Source organism: Corella eumyota, chromosome 5, assembly GCF_963082875.1.
Source record: "Corella eumyota chromosome 5, kaCorEumy4.1, whole genome shotgun sequence".
Classification (NCBI taxonomy): Eukaryota; Metazoa; Chordata; class Ascidiacea; order Phlebobranchia; family Corellidae; genus Corella; species Corella eumyota.
The window spans coordinates 10730994-10751217 of NC_137494.1; the positions used below are offsets into that span (position 1 = coordinate 10730994).

Genomic DNA, 20224 nt, shown 5'->3' on the forward strand with positions numbered 1-20224 from the left:
GTACACAATGGGCCTATCTTTAATGAATAACCTAGTAAGCTTGAAACCAGAGCTGCCCATTTCCTGACAGTATACTAAATGGTATAGTAAAACAACATTGCTTTTTACAGCATAGCAATGGATATAGTTTAAAAAATATAAGTTAATTTCATTTTTGTTACCAAAAACAAATTAATATACTGAGTTTAAACGGCAATTAAAAATTTTTTCGAGCTTATAATAAGCCTGTATAATTCGCCGTTTTGTACTTCGACGGCAAACCCTTTATGACGTCATCGGGTTGTACGTGAATTTGTTAGCTATACGTTATATTGAGGTCATAAGCTGTTTTAAAGTCGTACGAGTTTTCTAGAAAAGTTTAACTATTATAAAAACGTTTATAAGCTTCCTAATGGATAGTTTTACATTGCACAAGTGTTTTTATTCGTTTAGATGTAGCCAAAAAGTTTTTATGCCAATTACAAACTTGTTCTATTGCCAGACTGCTGAACGCAAACTGTGTGATATCTGCGTTTAGCTGTTAAAAAAATTTAGTATATGCTACTGTGTGTTTGTATGTATGAACTATGATGAAACAGGCCAAATTATTTGTTGATTTTCCCAAAATTCGTTTATCATAAGTAATGCAATATTTTGTATATTTCTATTGAGTCAAACCACGTCGAATAAAGGGTTTTCAAAAAAACAATGTCCTTGTATAAATGCATGTTTAAAATTTCGTTGCAACTTAGACTCTTTTTTTCAGTTGTCAGAGTGTTTTTAAATTTTACACGAGCAGATGCTCAGTTTCTTGTAAAACAACACTATCTCCCATCACTGTTATTAGTAATTTCAGCCTCCCAAACCGGTTTAAATGCAAATGATTGTAATTGTGCATCAGGAACAATTTAAGTCTTTAACATCATTTTCGTTTTCAGCAATAGACATAACTATGGTTTACAGAATATCTTAAAAGGCTTATAACAATTATTCTAAAGGTTTAAATTTTTAATAAAAGGCGTTTGCATTTTTGCCACCTCATTTTTTTTGTCCTTTTTTTGAATTTTTAACCGTTTAGTTACAGAATAGAAATTACCACATATTATAGCGTTGTTTTACTAACATAATTTTTTGTATTGCTACATGATAAGTCGAGTTAGTTTGGCATGGCGATGAGTCTATTTGTTTAATCTAAAACATAGTTAAATGTTAACTCTGACAACATACCTAAAAACTTATTTTTTGCTGATCTAAACGAATAAAAACACTTGTGCAATGTATAACTATTTTTGGGGAAGCTTTTATAATAGTTTAACTGTTATATAAAACTTGTACGACTTTAAAACAGTTTATGACCGCATCATAACGTCTAGCTAACAAATTCGCGCACAACCCGGTGACGTCATAAAGGGTTTGTCGTCAAAGCTAAAAACATCGAATCAGGCTTATCAAAAACCCGAAAATATTTTTAATTAAAGTTTTAAACTCAGTACAAGTTAAAAAAACATATTAGCTGGCCTTATTTTTCGGTTGAGTTTCCCTTTAACAGGACAACAGAATGTAAAATATAAAAAAGTACAAATTTCTCAAAAAAGTTAAGTACGATTTCGTGGAAATTTGTAGCAAAGGCCAAAATTACGAAAGATATCGTAAGCTCTTTAAAACGTTTAAGGGTAGGCTAATTTTAAACTAATGTTGTAACTAAAGCGCGTAAAACATAACGTTGTGAGTTTAATTATTTCTATATTATCTCCACTAATAAAGCATGGGTATTTTAATTTATTTTATATAGAAACTTGGTTTACATTCGTGAACAACACCTGCGTCACGGATTAAATCGTACGTCAATAAAATTTCGGGTATGGCGTCATCAAATTTTTCATTGATTCGTTAATTGGGAAAAAAAAAACAAAGCATGTAAATGCTATAAATTTATTTTATATTAATGCTGGAGTGCAAATACTGTTTACGATACAAAGTACCAAAATAAAAAACAACTTCGTTAAAACGTCCAGCATTTATAGAAACAGAAGTCGTAACACAAATAAAAGGGGTGTTACAAAGAAAATTAGAAGCAAAGCTTTAATAATAAAAGAATGTTAACAAATAGACTTACCGTAGGGACATTTAAAATTTCACAGCTGTTTTGACTGAAATGTGACATAAAAATCGGGAATGTAAAAAAAGTAAGACAAAGGCCACAATTTAAACAAGTATCTTGACTAGAATGTGTTGACAATATGAGATAACTGGAATGTGTCACAGTAAATTAAACAACTAAAAAGTTTCCGAAAAAAAGGGCAAAAAATGTTGGTAAATGAAATCTCACAAGAATAAAGGACAAAGCAAAATAAGAAAGCACTGCAAAGCTTACAAAAATTATTAAATCAAGAATATTAATTTGGCAGATTTGCCCAAAAATGCAACAAATTTAAACCACAAATCAGCGGCATTAAACTATTTGGTAACATGTTTGGTTCTTTAAAAATATTTGAGTTACATTGCTAATATGCGATAACATAATTAGAAATTTTCTAATATGCGCAGTTTTCTAATATGTACAGTTAATTAGTAAGTCAATGAGTTAGATTCGAGTAAAAAATTAACTAAAATTCAGTAAAAATCACAACTAAACATCGCATGGGGTAGCTTCCGGCAATAAATATGCAGGTGAGTTAGTACAGCATACCAAACTGTCAAACTTTCGGCGCTTTGTCGACGGTTTTATTTCACTTTTAGGACTCCCCTCGCAATTCTCTTTGGCAATGTTTTTTGGCAATGTTTCGTGGTCGTCTGCAGATTTTGCGACGGCATCATTGTTTGTTGATTTATCCTCAAAAATATTTCCGTTGACGTCGGTTTCAAACGATTTTTGTTCAATTTTCGAGTCTCCATTTTCCTCAAGAACCGGAGGTTTTCCACCAGGGGATTCACCTTCTGATGGTCCTACAAAAACGTCGTTTAAACCATTTTGTTCAAGTTCTGGTCTTTTTTTGCTGTCTATATGGCTTGAAGAAACCTCGAACCAGGGGTGTTTAAGGCATTCTTCTGCTGAGAGTCGACTCCTTTAAAATAACAAAATAATAATGTTGGAAAAATAAAAGCTAATTTTTTTAAAAACATTAATTGCAAACAATGCATTCCCATTGTTGTTATGCCATCCTTAGGGTATTGCACCAATAGTCTTATTCCTATCGGGCTCAAAACCTAACCAAATGACCATACAAAACAAAATTAAAAATCTATATATAATGAAGGTTAGTGGATAGTATGTATTTTTGTCCAAATTATAGGCCTTTAAAATAAAAAAAAATTCTGTGAGAAGATCCGGGTAAATTATTAAGGGCAAATAAAATTTATTATGAAAAATAAAATGCAACCCATTGGGTGTGCAATAGTGATATCAAAAAATGGCAATTTGTAATTAAAAAGTAACATTACTTTTAGAATTAATAATCATAATTTTAAAAATAATAATTAATTTTAAAAAAGATGTTCTTACTGTGGTTCTCGTTGCAACATTTTTAAGATTAGGTCTTTACAGGAAAAGTGTTTATCCTCAAACAAGTCATGCGGAAATTCAAGGGTTGCCGTGGTAACATTCATTAAAGTATCCTGTTTGTTTTCTCCCAGGAAAGGGGAAACCCCGGTCAACATCACGTAAAACACAACTCCAAGAGACCTAAAAAAATACATAATAAAAATTTTATTTTTGAAATCACTTGTGTTTTTTGATTTTCACAAAATAGTAAGTATAGTAAGCACTATTTAAAAGTGGTTGTAACTTAAGTAATTTTATAACTAATAAAAGTTAAATAAAATCATTTTTTTCATTAAGTATTATTTGGATAAAAATGTCAAGATTTTAAACTTATAACAAAATAGACCATGTTTATTTAATATTTTTAAAAAAAATAATATTTCAAAAAAAAGATTAAGTTCTAATTGAATTTTAATTATTAAAGCAGCATCCTTTAATTTTAAACTTAACCTTAAAAAAATTAATTTATTTTAAAATGATTTCACAAAAAAAACTTAAACCTGAAAGTAAAATAAAATTCCAATCTCACGGTATAGAATTAAAAAACAGATCAAATATCGCGTGCCAGTAATCACCTTATGATGTCATAATAAGGCTTTGTGGTGTAATAACATTGCTTTTGTATTTTAACTTAAAAGTTATTTTTACCGTTTTTTTGGGGCCAAGAAATATGAAACCATATATTTTAAAGTATTAATATATTTATACAAAGAAACTTTATTAAATTATATATATTTTATCATAAAGGACAATTAAATAGATCAAATTAGACTACAAGAAAAATCATATTAAAAACTGTAGTTTATTTATGTTTAAATATTTATTTAATTTTTTTAACATTTTTAATTCAGTGGCCATAATAATTTTTGGTAAAGTTTTTGGTTTACTTAAATATTAAAAGACTCATAGCACACAGACACAACAAAACAGGGTTAAGCACTTCAGATAAAATTACCCACAGTAAAGATATCAATTTACTTATTAAGTAAACCACGCCTTCCTAATCTTTCAACTTTTAAGGAATAATACTACCGGACCAAACCTCTATAATTTTTTATTTAAGATTATTTTAAGACACTGCACCGATTTTTTTTATTATTTTTAGGCGAATTTTTTTTCAAATAAAATAAAATTTAAAATAATTTATTTATTAAATTGTAATTTATATACAGACATGCCTTTTGGATTTTTTTGTTAGATCATTTTTTTTTTTAAATTGGTTTAAAAATATTAATTAAAATTTTTTTATTTATATTTAATTAACATTTGTTACAAATATAATTCTTGATCAGTTTTATTTTGGCCCTTTTTTAATTTAAAAAAAAAAAATCTTTAAATTTAACTTACCATATGTCCGTTGAAACACCAATTGGTTCAAAGTTTAAAACTTCTGGAGCTAAAAACAGATAAATCTTTGTTTAAATATTTGTTTTCCTGTCATCAACATATTTATTTTGTTATCACAAATGACAAATAATAATGATTTTGCATTTTGATCAACTCAACGATTCAATATGATTAAACTATTTTTGTAAAGATATATATTTTTAATATTTGTAAATATATACTTTTAAAATTCTGTTTGAAGTTAAAAATACGTAAAGATTTTTTTGTTTAACTTACCAACATAATCTGGAGTACCTACAATTTCTCTTATTTCAGTTTTGTGATCAACCTTTTTGGACAGTCCAAAATCGACCAATCGGATGTCTCCATTTTCGCCTTCGTGTGTAAGCAATATGTTTTGTGGCTAAATAAAAATGTTTTAATTATTTGTTTCGAAAAAAAATTAATATTCAACACGATTTTAATGCTTAAATTACAAAAAGTCTAAATGTTGTGCAGTTAGAAATTAGAATAAATGAAACATCTTAATAAATACAAAAAAACGACAATAAAAATAAACAAATAAAAAATCAGTTGCTGAAAAAATATATTGTTCGTAAAAATTTTTTTTTAAAAAGGTAAAATATTTTAATCCTAACATTTAAATACAGATTAGTTTCTAGCATTTTAGGTATATTTGCAATAGGTTATATAGTTGGCAGCCTCCATTTACTAAATAGGTTAACAAAGGTAAATAAAAGGACATTCCATTAAAAAATATTTTAAGTTTTTTAATTGAAAACCTGACAAAAATATTTAAAACTGTTCATCAAAATTTAACCTTAAAATAATGAAGTTTTAAATTGTTTATCAAAACATCTTACATTCCTTTTTAAAGGAAATTGGCAGCTTATAAAAACAAAATTGTTATTTTTAGATTTTGTAAAAAAATATTTTTAATCAACTTATATACCTAATTTAAAAATGTAAGTATATATATTTTAAAGCGCAATACTATAAATGTCAAATGTGTTTAAATTCACAAATATTCAGGGTTAGGTTAAGTGGAATGTAATAAAAAAGTTTTATTCAAAAGCAAATAGAGAAATGAACTAAAATGGTAAATATCATGATATGACGTCAATCTAATGGAAGGAAATTATGACATCACAGTCTATCAATGTTTTAATAAAATTTGAACTACATATTTTGATCACTTTTTAAACACAGATATTTTTAGACATTAAACTAAACAAAGAAACATCAAAAACAAATAAATTGATCATAAAATGTTTTTTGATATAAATAATCAAAGTCAAATTTTTTTTTCAATATTAACTGATGTACTCAAAAAAATAAAATAATAATCCTGTACAAAATCTAACATTTTAATTATATATTGGGTATGTATACATAAAACTAATCACCTTATTAAAGGATTTAAAATACTTAAAATATTTGAAAAATGCCATATAATGAATCAGATAGTTGCGTCAAAAAGAAATTATATTATTCACATAAAGTTATATTTAGCATTACATCATCATGAATAATACTATGGACTTAAATTAAATGTGTCAAGTATTAAACAAAAACATGTTATACAATTTCTTTAATAAATGTAAAATCAAACAACACAACAATAACTTCTACAGTTATATCTAAAGGTTATTAAAATTGTAGGCAAATGATTACAAATTTAAAAAAATGATTTTAAGCAAAAAATGACAAATAAAAAAACGGGATTAAATAAAATATCACCAACAAAATTTTGCCAATTATTCGATGTTTTTAATATGTATACTTATTGTTCATGATATGGTATCATAAAAAGTAAACAACTGAACCTGTTAATTGTGAGGTTAACAAACAAGCAAGTTTTTACATAATAGTGTCAATTATGTAACCAAAATAACATACTCATTCACACTGTAATAAACTATTTCAAAATGTAACTGTGGCTTTTAAGCAATATAACACTAGGTAGCCTACCATTAAAAAAATATTTTTTTGAAATGTAAAATCAAACAGTGGAAAATAATTACCGGTATAAATATTTTTTTTCTATTTAAAAATTTTTTTTAGATAGTGTTGGGATTGATATCAAGTTATTTTACCAATCAATAACATAATGATCAAGCAAAACACTAATAACAGCAAAAATTTTACCTAATTTCCTAGAATTTGATAGTTTGATTAATGTTAATTAGCGTGTTTTTTAGGCTACAGTACATTAAACAAGTAAATGAAATATTTTATTGTAAATATTTATAGAATACAACATGTTCAATAGATTAACAAAGCTAGGTAGGGTGTTGATATAGAGGTAACATTACTTTCAGTGTATTATGACATTATTTATTTTAACATTACACTATTTTTGATGTAAAATGCTGTACTACTTTCTTTTATGCGCGCAATGTGTGTATAGTATTTCCTGCAATTGTTTTTTAACAAAATTTGTTATTGTAGTCAGAACTCTTAACTATATTAGTGTTCTTACCCTACTTTAAAAGCCTACTGTTACATGTCAATATTAAAACAAATTTAACCAAGAAAAAAAGTTTAATGTTGTTAACAAACATAATTATAGTGAACATGCTTTAAACTAAAAATTTATTTTTCAAAATACGCATTTTTTTCAAAAAAAAATCTTATAATACCTTTAAGTCAAGATGAACGATATTGTGAGTGTGAAGAAATGCAACCGCTTCAAGAATCTGCCTGAACATTCTTCTGACTGTTTGCTCCGAGAACTGGTCTTTAAAACCAACACAGTGGTCAAATATTTCACCACCAGCAGCACTAGAGAGTTAACGTTACCAATTAAAAAATTTTTTTTAATTTTTTATGTACAAGTCTACATAATATAGTTAAATATTTAAACTAATGCTTTAATGGTGTCACACATATTCAAAATATAAGATTTTAAAATAAAATACTGGGTAAATTTCTACCCTTAAATATTAGTTGCAAGTTGCAACCATTTTTTGACAATTTTTAATTCAGCACATAGAGTGAATGCTTCACTTATATTTAAATATTGTAAGATTTGTGTTAATATAAAAATTAAATATATTTTTTAAAAGATTTAATTTATTAGATACATTTTAAGTTAAAATGAAACTAGATGATAATGTTTAAACGCTTTTTAAATTTCTAAATTTCAGTAGTGATTACTGTTAGTATTAGTAAATATTTACTAATGAATGTTTTTGTATGCATCTAAAGAGATATGCATTAATTGAATGCATCTGTAAACAAACTTTGCCTACTAAATAAACTTAGTTGGCAAATAGATGCATTGTTCTACGCTACCAAAACAAAGTAAACTCAGTTAGTTAAATTTTAATTGCAAAATCACCTGATCATCGTAAAAGCAATTTAAGTATGGCCCATGTATGTATTTGTTTTTTTATTAAGTTAACCCAAAAATTTTTTAGTTTTTTTTAATTGGGTTCAAAAATATATTTACAGTAAAAATATATATTTTTAAGTTAATAAACTTACAACTCTAGTATAAGCACAACTTCAGAATTTGATTCATAGACTTGTTTTAGGTTGATCAAATTTGGATGATCTGAGCTGATTTCAAGAACTGCAATTTCATGAAAAATATCAGAAGTACAATCTCGACAGTGTCTTCTTTTTCTCATGACTTTGGCTGCATATTTTTTACCAGTGCTTTTTTCGATACATTTCTTTACAATCGCAAACTTGCCCCTGAAAAAATTCATATTATTATTAACCTAAGTGGGTTATATAAATAAAAAAACACTGTTGTAAAATAATTTAAAAACATATATTCTTCTGGAAACATTTTTTGGAGCTCTATTAGCGACATCCGCCGGTTTAAATGTGTAGTACTAATTTGAATGCAGAAAAGGGACGGAATTTATAGGAGAATGTAACGGTAAGGTCATTAAAATTCTGCCTTTTTCGCATTTGTAACTTGGCGGACAACACTTAAAGAGTTCCCATTTTTTTTAAAAGTTAAACCGCTTATATAGTCAAATACTCCAGTCTGGAAAGTAGGGCAGTTTTCGACAAGATCTCCTGCGTCCAAACGTAAAAATTGGCGTACACGTGCACAGGTAATTTATGTTAACGTATTTACCTTTATTTTGCATTTACTTTTAAAGCCATGCGTGCAATACAGCAATTTCAGGCGTGCATTGTTTTCAGCGAAAAAAATTTTGTGTGTGCACGCCATCCTACTTTTCAGACTGGCACATACTGACTGACAAACACCAGACAGACACATCATAAACAAAATAATAATTTAAAAAAGTTTTACTTATTAAATTATCTAATTGTTCAACAATATGACTTTTAATGTTTTCCCCCGTAATAAGCAGAAAAAATATTAAAAACTGTAAAATAAATTTATTAAAAATGTTTTAACCTTCCAATAGTTTCTTCAACTGTGTAATGACTATGCCAAGATTCTCTTAAAATCGATGTTTTTATTTCAGCAATACTTCCAGACCGAACTGGAGACATTGGGCTACTCATTTTTAAAGCATTATAATATACAAGCTTGTCATCTCGTGTTACGTCTAATATCAAAACCTTTATAAAAAATAATATCTTAAAATCACCGTTAATATATTTTTAAATTCGTATCTGTTTTACAACAGTTATTATTTTGTGTCTTTATTGTGACGACAAGAAATAGCTATTTTAAAGAACTGACTTCTTTACATTTTAACAAACACGCCTACGCGAATACAGAAACCATCAGAATGATTATACCGCAGCGTACGCACAGGTCTACTTAAAATACCAAGCATGAAAAGCGGAATCAGACGGAATATTAACAAATGCCGCCCGAAAACATATATTCAAATAAGGCGTGCCGGGTATTTTCATAGTGTCGATGTTATTTTTTATGGTAACTTCATTTTTGCAAAAAACATAATAATAATAATAATAATATCTCTAGCAATAATAAATCACTGTACATGGCTTAGTGATTACAACATACAGGATGTCTGAGGTTCGATCCCTACTACATCCATGCTGCATCTTGTTTGGGCAATATTTAATAATATTCAGAGACTGAGTTAGAGTAACAAAATTTAAGATGTCACTGGCAGCGTGGTGTAGTGGTAAGACCACTCGCTACACCACACATGAGATCGTGGGTTCAATCCCCACTGCCCCCATGCTGTGGTGCCCTTGGGTAGGCCATATTTTTTAGTAATTTAAGAAACCTAATATTAACTTGTTTTTAGCATAGTACATGCAACTTTTAAAAATTTACTATTGGAAATACAGATGTTTTTGGTAAAAAAAGATTTAATTTGTAATGCATTGGTAGTCTTTGTATATTTGTTACAATTTTGTGACTCTACACTATTGGATGGAATATTAAAAATAGCCAATATACCATGTCAACTTGGTATTGAATGCTGTACAGCTGACTATGTTAGTTTTAATAACACCGGTTTACTTCAGGATTTTAAAAATAAACTATTCGGTCAACATTTGGTATCATCAACTGTTTATAGTTCTATAAAAGCACACTTAAATGACAATAAGCCAAAAAAACCACTTGTTTTGTCATTTCATGGGTGTTCTGGGTGCGGGAAAAACTATGTTGTTACAATGTTGGTAAACAATTTGTATGCTAAAGCTGATAGAAGTAAATTTGTTAAGTTTATATATGCAGATGTCGACTTTCCTCGTCATGATAGACTTTCTGATTACAAAGTAAAGCTCCAAAAAATGATAAAAAAGACAACATCACTTTGTGAGCGCTCCCTTTTTATATTTGACGAAGCAGATCATTTGCCAATGGGACTTCTAGATTCTATTACTCCATATTTGGACAGCCATTCCAACATTAATGGAGTCAACTATAGAAAAAATATTTTTATTTTTCTCAGTAATGTAGGGTCATCTAGTATTTTGATAAAAACACTTGAAGAATGGAAAAAAGGAAGAGATAGAGAGAGTTTAACATTGGCAGAAATGCAGCAAGTTCTACAATTTCAAGCATTTAATGAAGATGGTGGGCTAAAGTCCAGCCGTATTATTGATCGTCAACTCATTGACCATTTTATACCATTTTTACCTTTAGAAAAAGAACATATAAAGTTGTGTGTAAAGGCTGAATTAAAACGAACTGAAAAACACCTTAAACCTGACTACGACTTTTTTAATCAAATGTTTAAAGAATTGGAATGGATTCCTAAAGATTATAAACTATATTCTAAGTCAGGCTGCAAAAAAATTTCACATAAACTAACTTTAGTCATTTCAGAGGTTCACAATGAACTTTAGATTTCTCATATTTTTTAATTTAATTAATATCACACTGTGACAAGGTTCATTTTACTGTTCCTTTTTTGACACCTTCATTTTGTAATATAAAAAATTTAAAAATTATGTCTATAAAAGGTAATTTTAATAATTGTAGGTTTTGTAATATTATAAATAACCAGCTAATCTTTTTAATGTGTTTATTTTTAAAACAATTATGCAATTGTATTCTAGTCTAGCTTCATTTGTCTAACTAGTCGGTTGCTCACCCTAATGAATGCATTTTAACTTTTGTAATATGGTTGTAATTTGAAACTAATATATGCTTACCTTAGACATAATATAATAATTTACCTTAGACATCAAATGGCAATTTATTTGATTTTACTGGCTTTTAAATTTAATTTGACACACACATAGGATATATCGTCCACACTCTAAAAAAAGTTCTTTTTATAAAATTATTGTGTTTTTTAATCAAATGTTCGACATTTTATAAAAGAATTGTTCTGTTTTTTTTAAATATTTAAGTAGGCTATGAAACAAAAAACATTTGTATAGAATTTTTGTAAAACTGTAAGACTTTGAGTTGGGGATGCAGAAAACAAAAAAATAAACATTTATTTATTTTTAGTAATTTTTATATTTTTTTAATTTAAAAGGGGTCCAATAGATATTTCTAGATATTAAAAATGGCAGATGACGAAAATAAAGAACTTACGAACAAGGTAAACTTTAGTTTCAAACAGTTTTTTATTTACTAAAATAACAACATTTAATTTTAATAGAATTAATTGTTTTTGTTGATATTGTAAATACGAAATAACCTTTAACATCAATTTTTGAAGTAACATTTTTAAAATAAAATTTTATGTTAAAATTTTTTTTATTCTTTTAGATATTGCAAGGGGCTAAGAGGTTATATGAAACAGAAATGGAAAAGGTGGGTTATATCTGTTAAATAAAAATTATTTTTATTTAAACATTGCGAAAATTTGGACTAAACATAATCTACAAAATAAATAAAATACAAAAGTTATTTACCTTTTTTTTCTAATTTGACAGCTTTGTAAAAACCATGCCCTGAAAAAAGAAGAAATAGAAAGTTATCATGAAAAATCAATAAAGATTGTTAATGAATCACTCAAAAATTACCCAAATCTTCTCAAAGACAAAAACTTAATAGATTTTGTGGAAATTACAAATTCAGAGTTTAAAAATACCAATGAAAGAAATTGGAGGGTATGTTTGTCATACTTTGGTACAATAAAATATATTAAACTAAAGAATTTCACTATAGTAAAATAAATTTAAAAAATATTACTTAGATGAACAAAATTCTTAAAAATGACTTAAAAGAAGCTACTAAGAAGTACAGAACAGTAGAATTAGAATTGAGAACCGTTCAAAGAAATCCGCCCGAAAAAAAAAAAGTAATTTTTTAAACAAATTCTACTGAACTGTTAAATAAAAGTAAATTTGTTTACATTATTTAGTTAAATAAAGTAACAGAAAAAATCTGTTTTCGCTAGTTTCAATTTAACATGTTAAATTTTTTTTGTTGTTTGCTTGAAACTTTCGGCAGCGTGGTGTAGGTTTAAGAACACTTGCTACACCGGCGTGAGGTCGTAAGTTTGATTCCCACTGCTCATATGCTGTAACGCCCTTGAGTAAGGCACTATAAACGGTATGAACTCCTGCTGAGCCAACACTTAATCTGCAGCATAATCACGGGGCAAATATAATATCCCAAACTGCTGAAGGCGACTCGAAACTGGGACAGAGTAAATGATGTTAGTCTATTTTTCGGTCGTGCATTCAACCTTTCCACATCAAGGATATATACAAAAAAAAAATATTTCAGGAAAGTGAACACCCCCAGACAAAATCACCCGCAACATCAATAAAACAGAACCAAGTGCAGCCAACTGAAAAAGTAAAAATTTTAAAAAGCTTTTTTTTTAAATTAAGGTCATTTAGACAGTTCAAATTTTAATTAGATTTTGTTATCTTGTCTAATACTTAAGTTGCCTTTAATAGTATGGCAAACTGAAATATTAATGATTTTTATTATCTGATAATTGGTAGATAGAAGATTCGGCCTGCAAAAAAACGTAGGGAGACGGCGACGAAATTGCTGCATAAAATAATTAAAAGTACAATACATAAAAAGTTTTTATTATTTGTTACGATTTTAATGCAAAATTACAAAAAATTTTAAATATAATTTCAATTATAATTAAAAGCGATAAGTCATAAAATTTTGCACATCATTTTACTTTTTGCAAAATTTTATTTCGAATATTGGTAAAATATGGTCTTGCGTTAAATTTACACTTCTTGCAGTTAGATAAAAAATTTTGCAAGGCAAAAGCACTTGATTTTAATCCATTTTAAAATTACATTTTGGAGATAAAAATTTAAAAAAAAATAAATATTATAAAAACTAACATATATATTTATCGTAACAACTTATTAAATTTTTTTTTCATTATACTTTTTGCCAAATTTTATTTTGAATATTGGTAAAATAAGGTGTTACGCTGATATTTTACACAACAATTTCGTCGCCAAACTCCCGCGTTTTTTTTGCAGGCCAAACCTTCTGGCCAAATCTTCTGGTCCCCTGATAGTTAATCCGGTATTTGGGTTTGAAATTGGCTGAAGTTTGTATTCTTTGTATTTTTCACAAAAATTCGAAAAAATTGTTTATAGCTCCTATCTCAGGGAAGTTAAAGCATGACAACAGTCAAAATTTAACTAATAACCCGATGTCTTCTAAACACTACACTGCTCTGTCAGCATTTAAATAGTATTGACGTGGTAATAAAGCCTACATTAATGAACCTTTCATAATTCTTTTGCTTAATAGAAGTAAATATCATTTGACATATTGTTTAATACATATTTTTTTAAACAGAGTGACTTTGATCTTGCCACTGAAATTGAAATATGGAAAAATAAGTTTTTTCAAAAAGAGTCAGAATTAAAAGAAACCAAAAAGAAACTTTCTATGGTATCAAACAGCAATGGTTACCAACCTAGACTATATCGTAGAGTAAGATTTATTTTTATATAAACTTTAAGCAATAGTTTTTTCAAACTCCAAAAATGTAAGGTCCCTGATAACAACATGCTTAAATGCTATTACAACCGAGTAATGTGTTTAGCTCTGTGAAGTAACAAGCTGATGAAATTTAGACAGCTGAGTAATGCTAGACTCATATGCTTTAACTTTAAGGCTCTGTACCGAAGTAAATCTAAATAGAGACTTTAAGTTATTTCTAGTGGCTTTTTTGTCTTTTTTAAATTTATATTTCTTAGTTCTAAATAAAATATAAGTTTTCACAGTATTACAGCTCATCCGATGTTAAGATAAGCACAGAAGATATTCTTGGTAAAGGGGGTTATGGATGTGTTCAACTTTGTTTTCTTAAAGATTGTGGAGTTGTTGCTATTAAAGCACTCTCATTATCAGGAGCCAAATCTAAAATGGAAATACGAAGAGAAAAGTAATTTGATTTTTAAGACCTAAAAAATTTGAAGTAAACTAGACATCATTATTAAATTCAATAGATACAAAAATAAAAGAGATAAAATAAATATTATATTTTTGGTTAAGCCATTTACCAGATAATATGTTTTTTGTTATGAGATTGGCCTACTGTGTTGCAAGGTAACTTACAGTAGTAGCAACATTAAATCTGGGTAAAACAGACTATTTCAGTTAATGCCACATTTATTGTATTGGGTTACCATTTGACTGTACTAAGGTTTATGTGCCTAAGGAGATCTGTTATCAAAACATTAAGAATTCCAAATGGAACTTTTTTGTCCTATAGACGGTTTCTCAGGCCTCTTAATCAATGGCAGATTTTCTTAGGCCATTTACACTAACCTTAGTAGGGATCAACTGACAACCATTCAGTTGTTTTTGTACTTTAATTTTTTATTGTGATAGTCTAAATATCCTAAGATTTCGTTAAAATAGTTACATATGTGATTTAGTTTTGAGTATTACTTCTGTTTATTAGAATTATGCATGAAATTGATATGTGTTTACGAGCCAGACACCCTAACATTGTCAGTTACATTGGCTATACAGAATGGGGGTCTCTCAATAAAAATCAAGCCAACATTCCATCAACAGTTGGAATTATTATGGAGTACATGGAGTGTGGCAACCTTGAAACACTAATGGTTACAAATCCCAATAAAATCAAAAACATACCAATGGTTGTTAGGCTGAGGTTTGTTTGCGACATAGCATGTGGAGTTTCATTTCTCCACAACCTAGAAAAAGACCAAAGAATGACACATGGAGATTTAAAAATTGAAAATGTTCTTCTTACAAGTGATCTTCAGTGCAAAATTTCTGACTTTGGTGGATCTGACTTAGCAACTAATACTGACCCTTATGAACCTGATGATATTCCTGCCAAAAAAAAGGGGGAGCATACTTGGGTCTACACAGCTCCAGAAAGATTAGAACACCCAACGCTGAAAGTGACAACAGCAATGGATGTGTACAGCTTTGCCATTATGGTTTTTATGATTCTTACCCGAACCACCCCTTATATAAAAGGTACAAAGAAAAGAGATGATCATATGAGTTTGGTAACAGAGGGCGAACGTCCTGAATTTCAAGTTTCCAACCAAGATGAATTGTTAGTTTCATTCCTTCAACGTGTAATAGAAAAATGTTGGAAAACTGATCCAAAATCTCGCCCTAAGATGGTTGACATTAGAGATGAAATTTATGAAGAACTGGCAAAGCAAAGTAGAGTGGAAATAAAGCAACATGTTGTCAACATCTTCAAAGAAATGGAAACTCCATTTAAATCTTTTACTTTCTTTGGGCCAATTGAAAGTTCCAGTGAATAACGTTACCAAAGATTTTTTGTGTAAATAAAGTAAACCAACATAGTATAAAGTTATATGCTGGATTAAACCTTAACGTGCCAAAATAGATACATTTTTAACTTATTTTGTTAAGTTAACTCTATGCATTGTTTAGTTAATCGCTGTATATACAAATTTATTAACATGTAGAAACTTGTAGCTTATTGTACATAAGCTAACCTTTTATTCACATTAAAAACAGGTAAATTTATTTAATTCACATTTGGTGGGAATTATTTTTGTTATCGTTTCTTGATTTCATCAAAACCTTATATCAACTCCTATTTTGAAATGTCTTTTAATCTTAAACTTGTTTTTAAAATCTGTGGTTTGCCTTTGACATGTGATTCTATTCTTTGTTATTCTTTTTAAAAACAGTTATCTTATGCCTTCCTACAAGCAGTTGTATTTTTGGATTTTAACTTTTTTTACGTCAGTCTAGCGATCTAACTGATCTTGTAACGTAACTTTTAATCAAACCGTGTAAGTGTTTTGCCGTATTACAATAAAAGTATTACTGTTAACGTCTTGTCGTTTATAAATAAAACTTTAACAAAATACCAAACTAGATAATAATAATAATAATAATAACAAATGAAGTCGGTAAACAGGGTCAAGTCAAATTAAACAATTAATTTTAATAAACAACCAAAATAAATATAACAATAAATCTAGTAACTCTACACCCGCATCAGCAATACGGCCGAGTTTTCCAAATTTTAGTGCTAGCAATTTCCAATTTACGATCAAGCTCAACAATCTCGAAGCGAATCCTCTGTTGCCGCGGGAAACCTACCGAACAATCGTTTTTATTCACCGAAGTTTTCGACTACTAGTCCGGCTACATGGTTTATGATGGTGGAGTCCATTTTTAATGAATATAAAATTACAAATGAGAATTTGAGATACAATTTGGTAATTCAAAATTTAAAGGGAAACTGAACTCATTATTTCACCCAGACTAATAAAACTAATATATTTTTTTAATTTAAATTAAGTTTTAAAAATTACGGGGTTTTGGATTTTGCAGTGAAAAAAGTGCCAACCGCGCGTGACGTCGCCGTAAGGAAGTCCGTAATTTCGCTTGTTAAGTTTAGTATGTAAATGTAGTTTCAAATGAGTTTAAAACTTTTATTTTTTGCGAATGCTGAATAAAAATGTGATAAACATTTGTAATTAGGTCTACATGAAAGGTTGGTGTAAAATTTTTAGGTTTAATCCACTTATTAAGGCTAAATTCGGGTGTTTGGCTATGACTGCAAAATATCAAAATGTACTGTAGCGAACTTTTTGGCGCTAACACCTTCTCGGGGGCTCTAACTTACCTATCTTGTTATCTATAAGCCAATTTTCTTATATTTTTTGTAAAACATCTTTTAATGTATGCTACGTTGTATTTGAGAGTTTAGTATAATCTTTTGGTTAAATTTGGAATAGGAATATTATATTATATTAAATTGTTGTTATTGTAAATACGTATTGTGTTTAACCTCGATTCTTTTGGTAGTCCAAGTACGTTTGAGAGATTAATGGAACAAGTGTTGCAAGGTATATCATCGTCTGTTTGTCTCGTATACTTGGATGATATATTAATCCACGCTAAAACGTTCAACCAACTTTATGAAAACCTGGAAGTAGTTTTTAAACGTTCGATGAACGCTAACCCTAAATTCAGCAAAGTGTAACTTATTTTGCAATAAAGTAGAATACCTGGGAGACGTCATTTCGGCCAGTGGAATATCAACATCACCAGAAAAAGTAAAAGCTGTTAAGGAATGGCCACAACCAACCAGCCTTAAGCAAATGCAGAGCTTTCTGGGATAAGCATTCTACTATAGAAAATTTATACAAAATTTTGCGGATTTAGCTCAACCGTTGTATGGTCTTTTGGAAAAAGATAAAAAGTTTGTTTGGACGCAGGATTGCACAAACTCCTTCAAAAACTTAAAGCTTGGACTTTTCACAGCACCAGTTTTAAGCTTTGCAACCTCTTACGGTCAGTTTATAATTGACGCTGACGCCAGTGACAGCGCCATAGAAGCTGTATTGAGCCAACGCAACGAAACTGGTAACGAATGTGTTATTGAATATTATGCAAAAGGCTTTTCAAGACAAGAAAAAAACTACTGCACAACCCGGAAAGAGCTTTTGGCAATTGTTAGGGCCGTAGAACATTTTTATTTTTATATTTACGGTCGAACAGTGCATAAAAGGAGTGACTATGGTTCCCTAAAATGGCTTTTGAATTTTAAAAATCTAGACGGTCAAATGGCTCGTTGGCTTGAAAGGCTGGAGCAATACGACATTAAAATCTTTCATCGTCCTGGTGTGCAACATAATAATGCAGATGCATTGTCGCACAGACCGTGCATATAGCTAATAACTGCAACTACTGTAGTCGAGCAGAAAGTAAATTTTTACCAATTGATATTTGTGTTTATTCGTGTATCTCAAACACCGTTTCTGACACTGATCTGCGTGAGTCTCAGCTAGGCGACCCCGACATAAAATGTATTCTGCTGTGGAAGGAAGCCAGCGATGTTCGACCCGTCTGGTGCCAAGTGTCACCCTTGAGCCAAACAGCTAAATCATATTAACATCAATGGGCTTCGCTTGTCGTAAAAAAAGTGCCTAATTGCCACCAACAACTTATTTTGGATTTAATGCACGGAGCTCCGGACATTTTGGTATCAAAAAATAGAGCAATTCTTTCTATAGAGCAATTCTTCCTACGGTTTGGAGTGCCTTGCGAAATTATAAGCGATCAAGGTTCAAACTTTGAGTCCCACCTGTTTAAAGAAACGATGAAGGCTTTTGATATTGTAAAAACCAGAACTACACCATATTGCCGCAAGCAGACGGAATGGTCGAACGATTTAATCGAACTTTAGAGGCTCAGTTAGCAATGTCTGTAGAAAAAGGTCAACGCGATTGGGATCAACAATTGCCATATATATTAATGGCATATCGTACAGCAGTACATGAAAGTACAGAGCATACTCCAGCCAAACTAATGTTTGGCAGGGAAATAAATTTACCTACAGACTTTATATTCGGTCGACCGAAAATCACTAAATATTCAGCGTGGGAATTTGCAAAGAAAGCTCAAATCAACATTGATGAAGCTCACAAATTTGCTCGAACAAAATACATTTATCCGGCCGAAAAATGAAAAAGTATTACGATCGTTCCACTGCGACAAAGTTACTAAACGAACAGGAACCTGTATGGCTGCATTGCCCCCAAAGAAAAAAAAATCCCCAAAACTGTCGTCGCCGTGGCAAGGTCCATTTAAGATAATAAAGCGTATTAACGACGTGGTGTACCGGATCAGACGTTCACCAAAACATCAGTCAAAAGTCGTAAACAGAAACCGGTTATGGCGTTATAGTTTAAAGTTGCCAATCAACTGGTATCGAAACAATAATGGTCGAAGCAATACACCAGTACAAACGATTAATCCACAGATTGAAAACACGGACATCCTATCTTATCTAATGGTATTAATTCACCAACCTCACGCAGAGGCCGCAACATTAATATTCCACATCGTTATCGTTAAAAACCCACCGTACTTTTCTTTATTTAAAATAATTGTTTATTACTGTTCTAGATGTAAATATATTAACCCAACAACTTTTTTTAAATTTCATTAAAACATTTTAATTTCTAATTTATTTAGGGTAATGTAGGTAACATTCAATCAAATAATGTAAAGCAAGTGCCAAGTGTTAAACAATGGTTTAATTCCGAGCTCCAGTTACAATACGTAATACGAAGACATGGCGAGTCTTTGTTTCAGAGAAATGACAACTTAAAAGCTGCTGACGTTTTTTCCTTCATATTGTCCGTTGCGAACGAAACGTCATTACTGTATCAGGAGGTATTATAAATTTTAATAGGATTATATGGACATGAACAATAAAGCGGCAAAACTTTTTCTTATTTTATTGTTCTTATTTCAACATTTTACTTAGTAAAATTACACCGCGTGAATAACTTTAGTACCTCCGCATCGATGTAACGCAGTTGAAGAAAACATGTTTAAAGCGTACTGTATTACAGTTTTTGTTATTTAGGTTTCCATCAAATTAGAAATGATAAACCAAGGATTTGATTATTATGGCAACACAAATGAATATGCACCAGACTTGGACTGGATGTATTTAACCACAATAACTGACAAGTTAATTGTGCTCGGTTTGGCAA

General features: G+C 29.5%; 3 protein-coding genes across 3 annotated transcripts; 2 read left to right on the forward strand and 1 right to left on the reverse strand.

The window, feature by feature from the left end:
- Positions 1-1897: 1897 nt before the first annotated feature.
- Positions 1898-9452, reverse strand: LOC145752313 (serine/threonine-protein kinase 17A-like). The gene is made up of 7 exons (XM_082568576.1): positions 9252-9452; positions 8357-8569; positions 7510-7651; positions 5144-5270; positions 4868-4916; positions 3482-3661; positions 1898-3044 (listed from the first exon to the last, which is right to left on the reverse strand). Exons 1-7 carry the CDS (start codon positions 9359-9361, stop codon positions 2609-2611), a joined length of 1257 nt encoding a protein of 418 aa, XP_082424702.1. The 5' UTR covers positions 9362-9452; the 3' UTR covers positions 1898-2608.
- Positions 9453-10311: 859 nt separating this feature from the next.
- On the forward strand, positions 10312-11148 carry LOC145752052 (torsin-like protein). Its single transcript, XM_082568245.1, has one exon. It carries the CDS (start codon positions 10457-10459, stop codon positions 11132-11134), a length of 678 nt encoding a protein of 225 aa, XP_082424371.1. The 5' UTR covers positions 10312-10456; the 3' UTR covers positions 11135-11148.
- A 600-nt stretch (positions 11149-11748) lies between these two features.
- Positions 11749-16532, forward strand: LOC145752051 (uncharacterized). The gene is made up of 8 exons (XM_082568244.1): positions 11749-11841; positions 12012-12056; positions 12179-12355; positions 12442-12546; positions 12978-13049; positions 14034-14171; positions 14465-14625; positions 15148-16532. The coding sequence occupies exons 1-8, from the start codon at positions 11806-11808 to the stop codon at positions 15995-15997; spliced, it is 1584 nt and encodes a 527-aa protein (XP_082424370.1). The 5' UTR covers positions 11749-11805; the 3' UTR covers positions 15998-16532.
- The last annotated feature ends 3692 nt before the right edge of the window (positions 16533-20224 follow it).

Coding starts and splice junctions, on each gene's coding strand:
- LOC145752313 (XM_082568576.1), bottom strand. CDS start 9,361: ATGAGTAGCCCAATGTCTCCAGTTCGGTCTGGAAGTATTGCTGAAATA. Junction 7,652..8,356: donor GTTGTGCTTATACTAGAGTT/GTAAGTTTATTA, acceptor TTAACTCTCTAG/TGCTGCTGGTGGTGAAATAT. Junction 4,917..5,143: donor AGGTACTCCAGATTATGTTG/GTAAGTTAAACA, acceptor ATCTGTTTTTAG/CTCCAGAAGTTTTAAACTTT.
- LOC145752052 (XM_082568245.1), top strand. CDS start 10,457: ATGTTGGTAAACAATTTGTATGCTAAAGCTGATAGAAGTAAATTTGTT.
- LOC145752051 (XM_082568244.1), top strand. CDS start 11,806: ATGGCAGATGACGAAAATAAAGAACTTACGAACAAG. Junction 12,057..12,178: donor ATGAAACAGAAATGGAAAAG/GTGGGTTATATC, acceptor CTAATTTGACAG/CTTTGTAAAAACCATGCCCT. Junction 13,050..14,033: donor AAGTGCAGCCAACTGAAAAA/GTAAAAATTTTA, acceptor TTTTTTAAACAG/AGTGACTTTGATCTTGCCAC.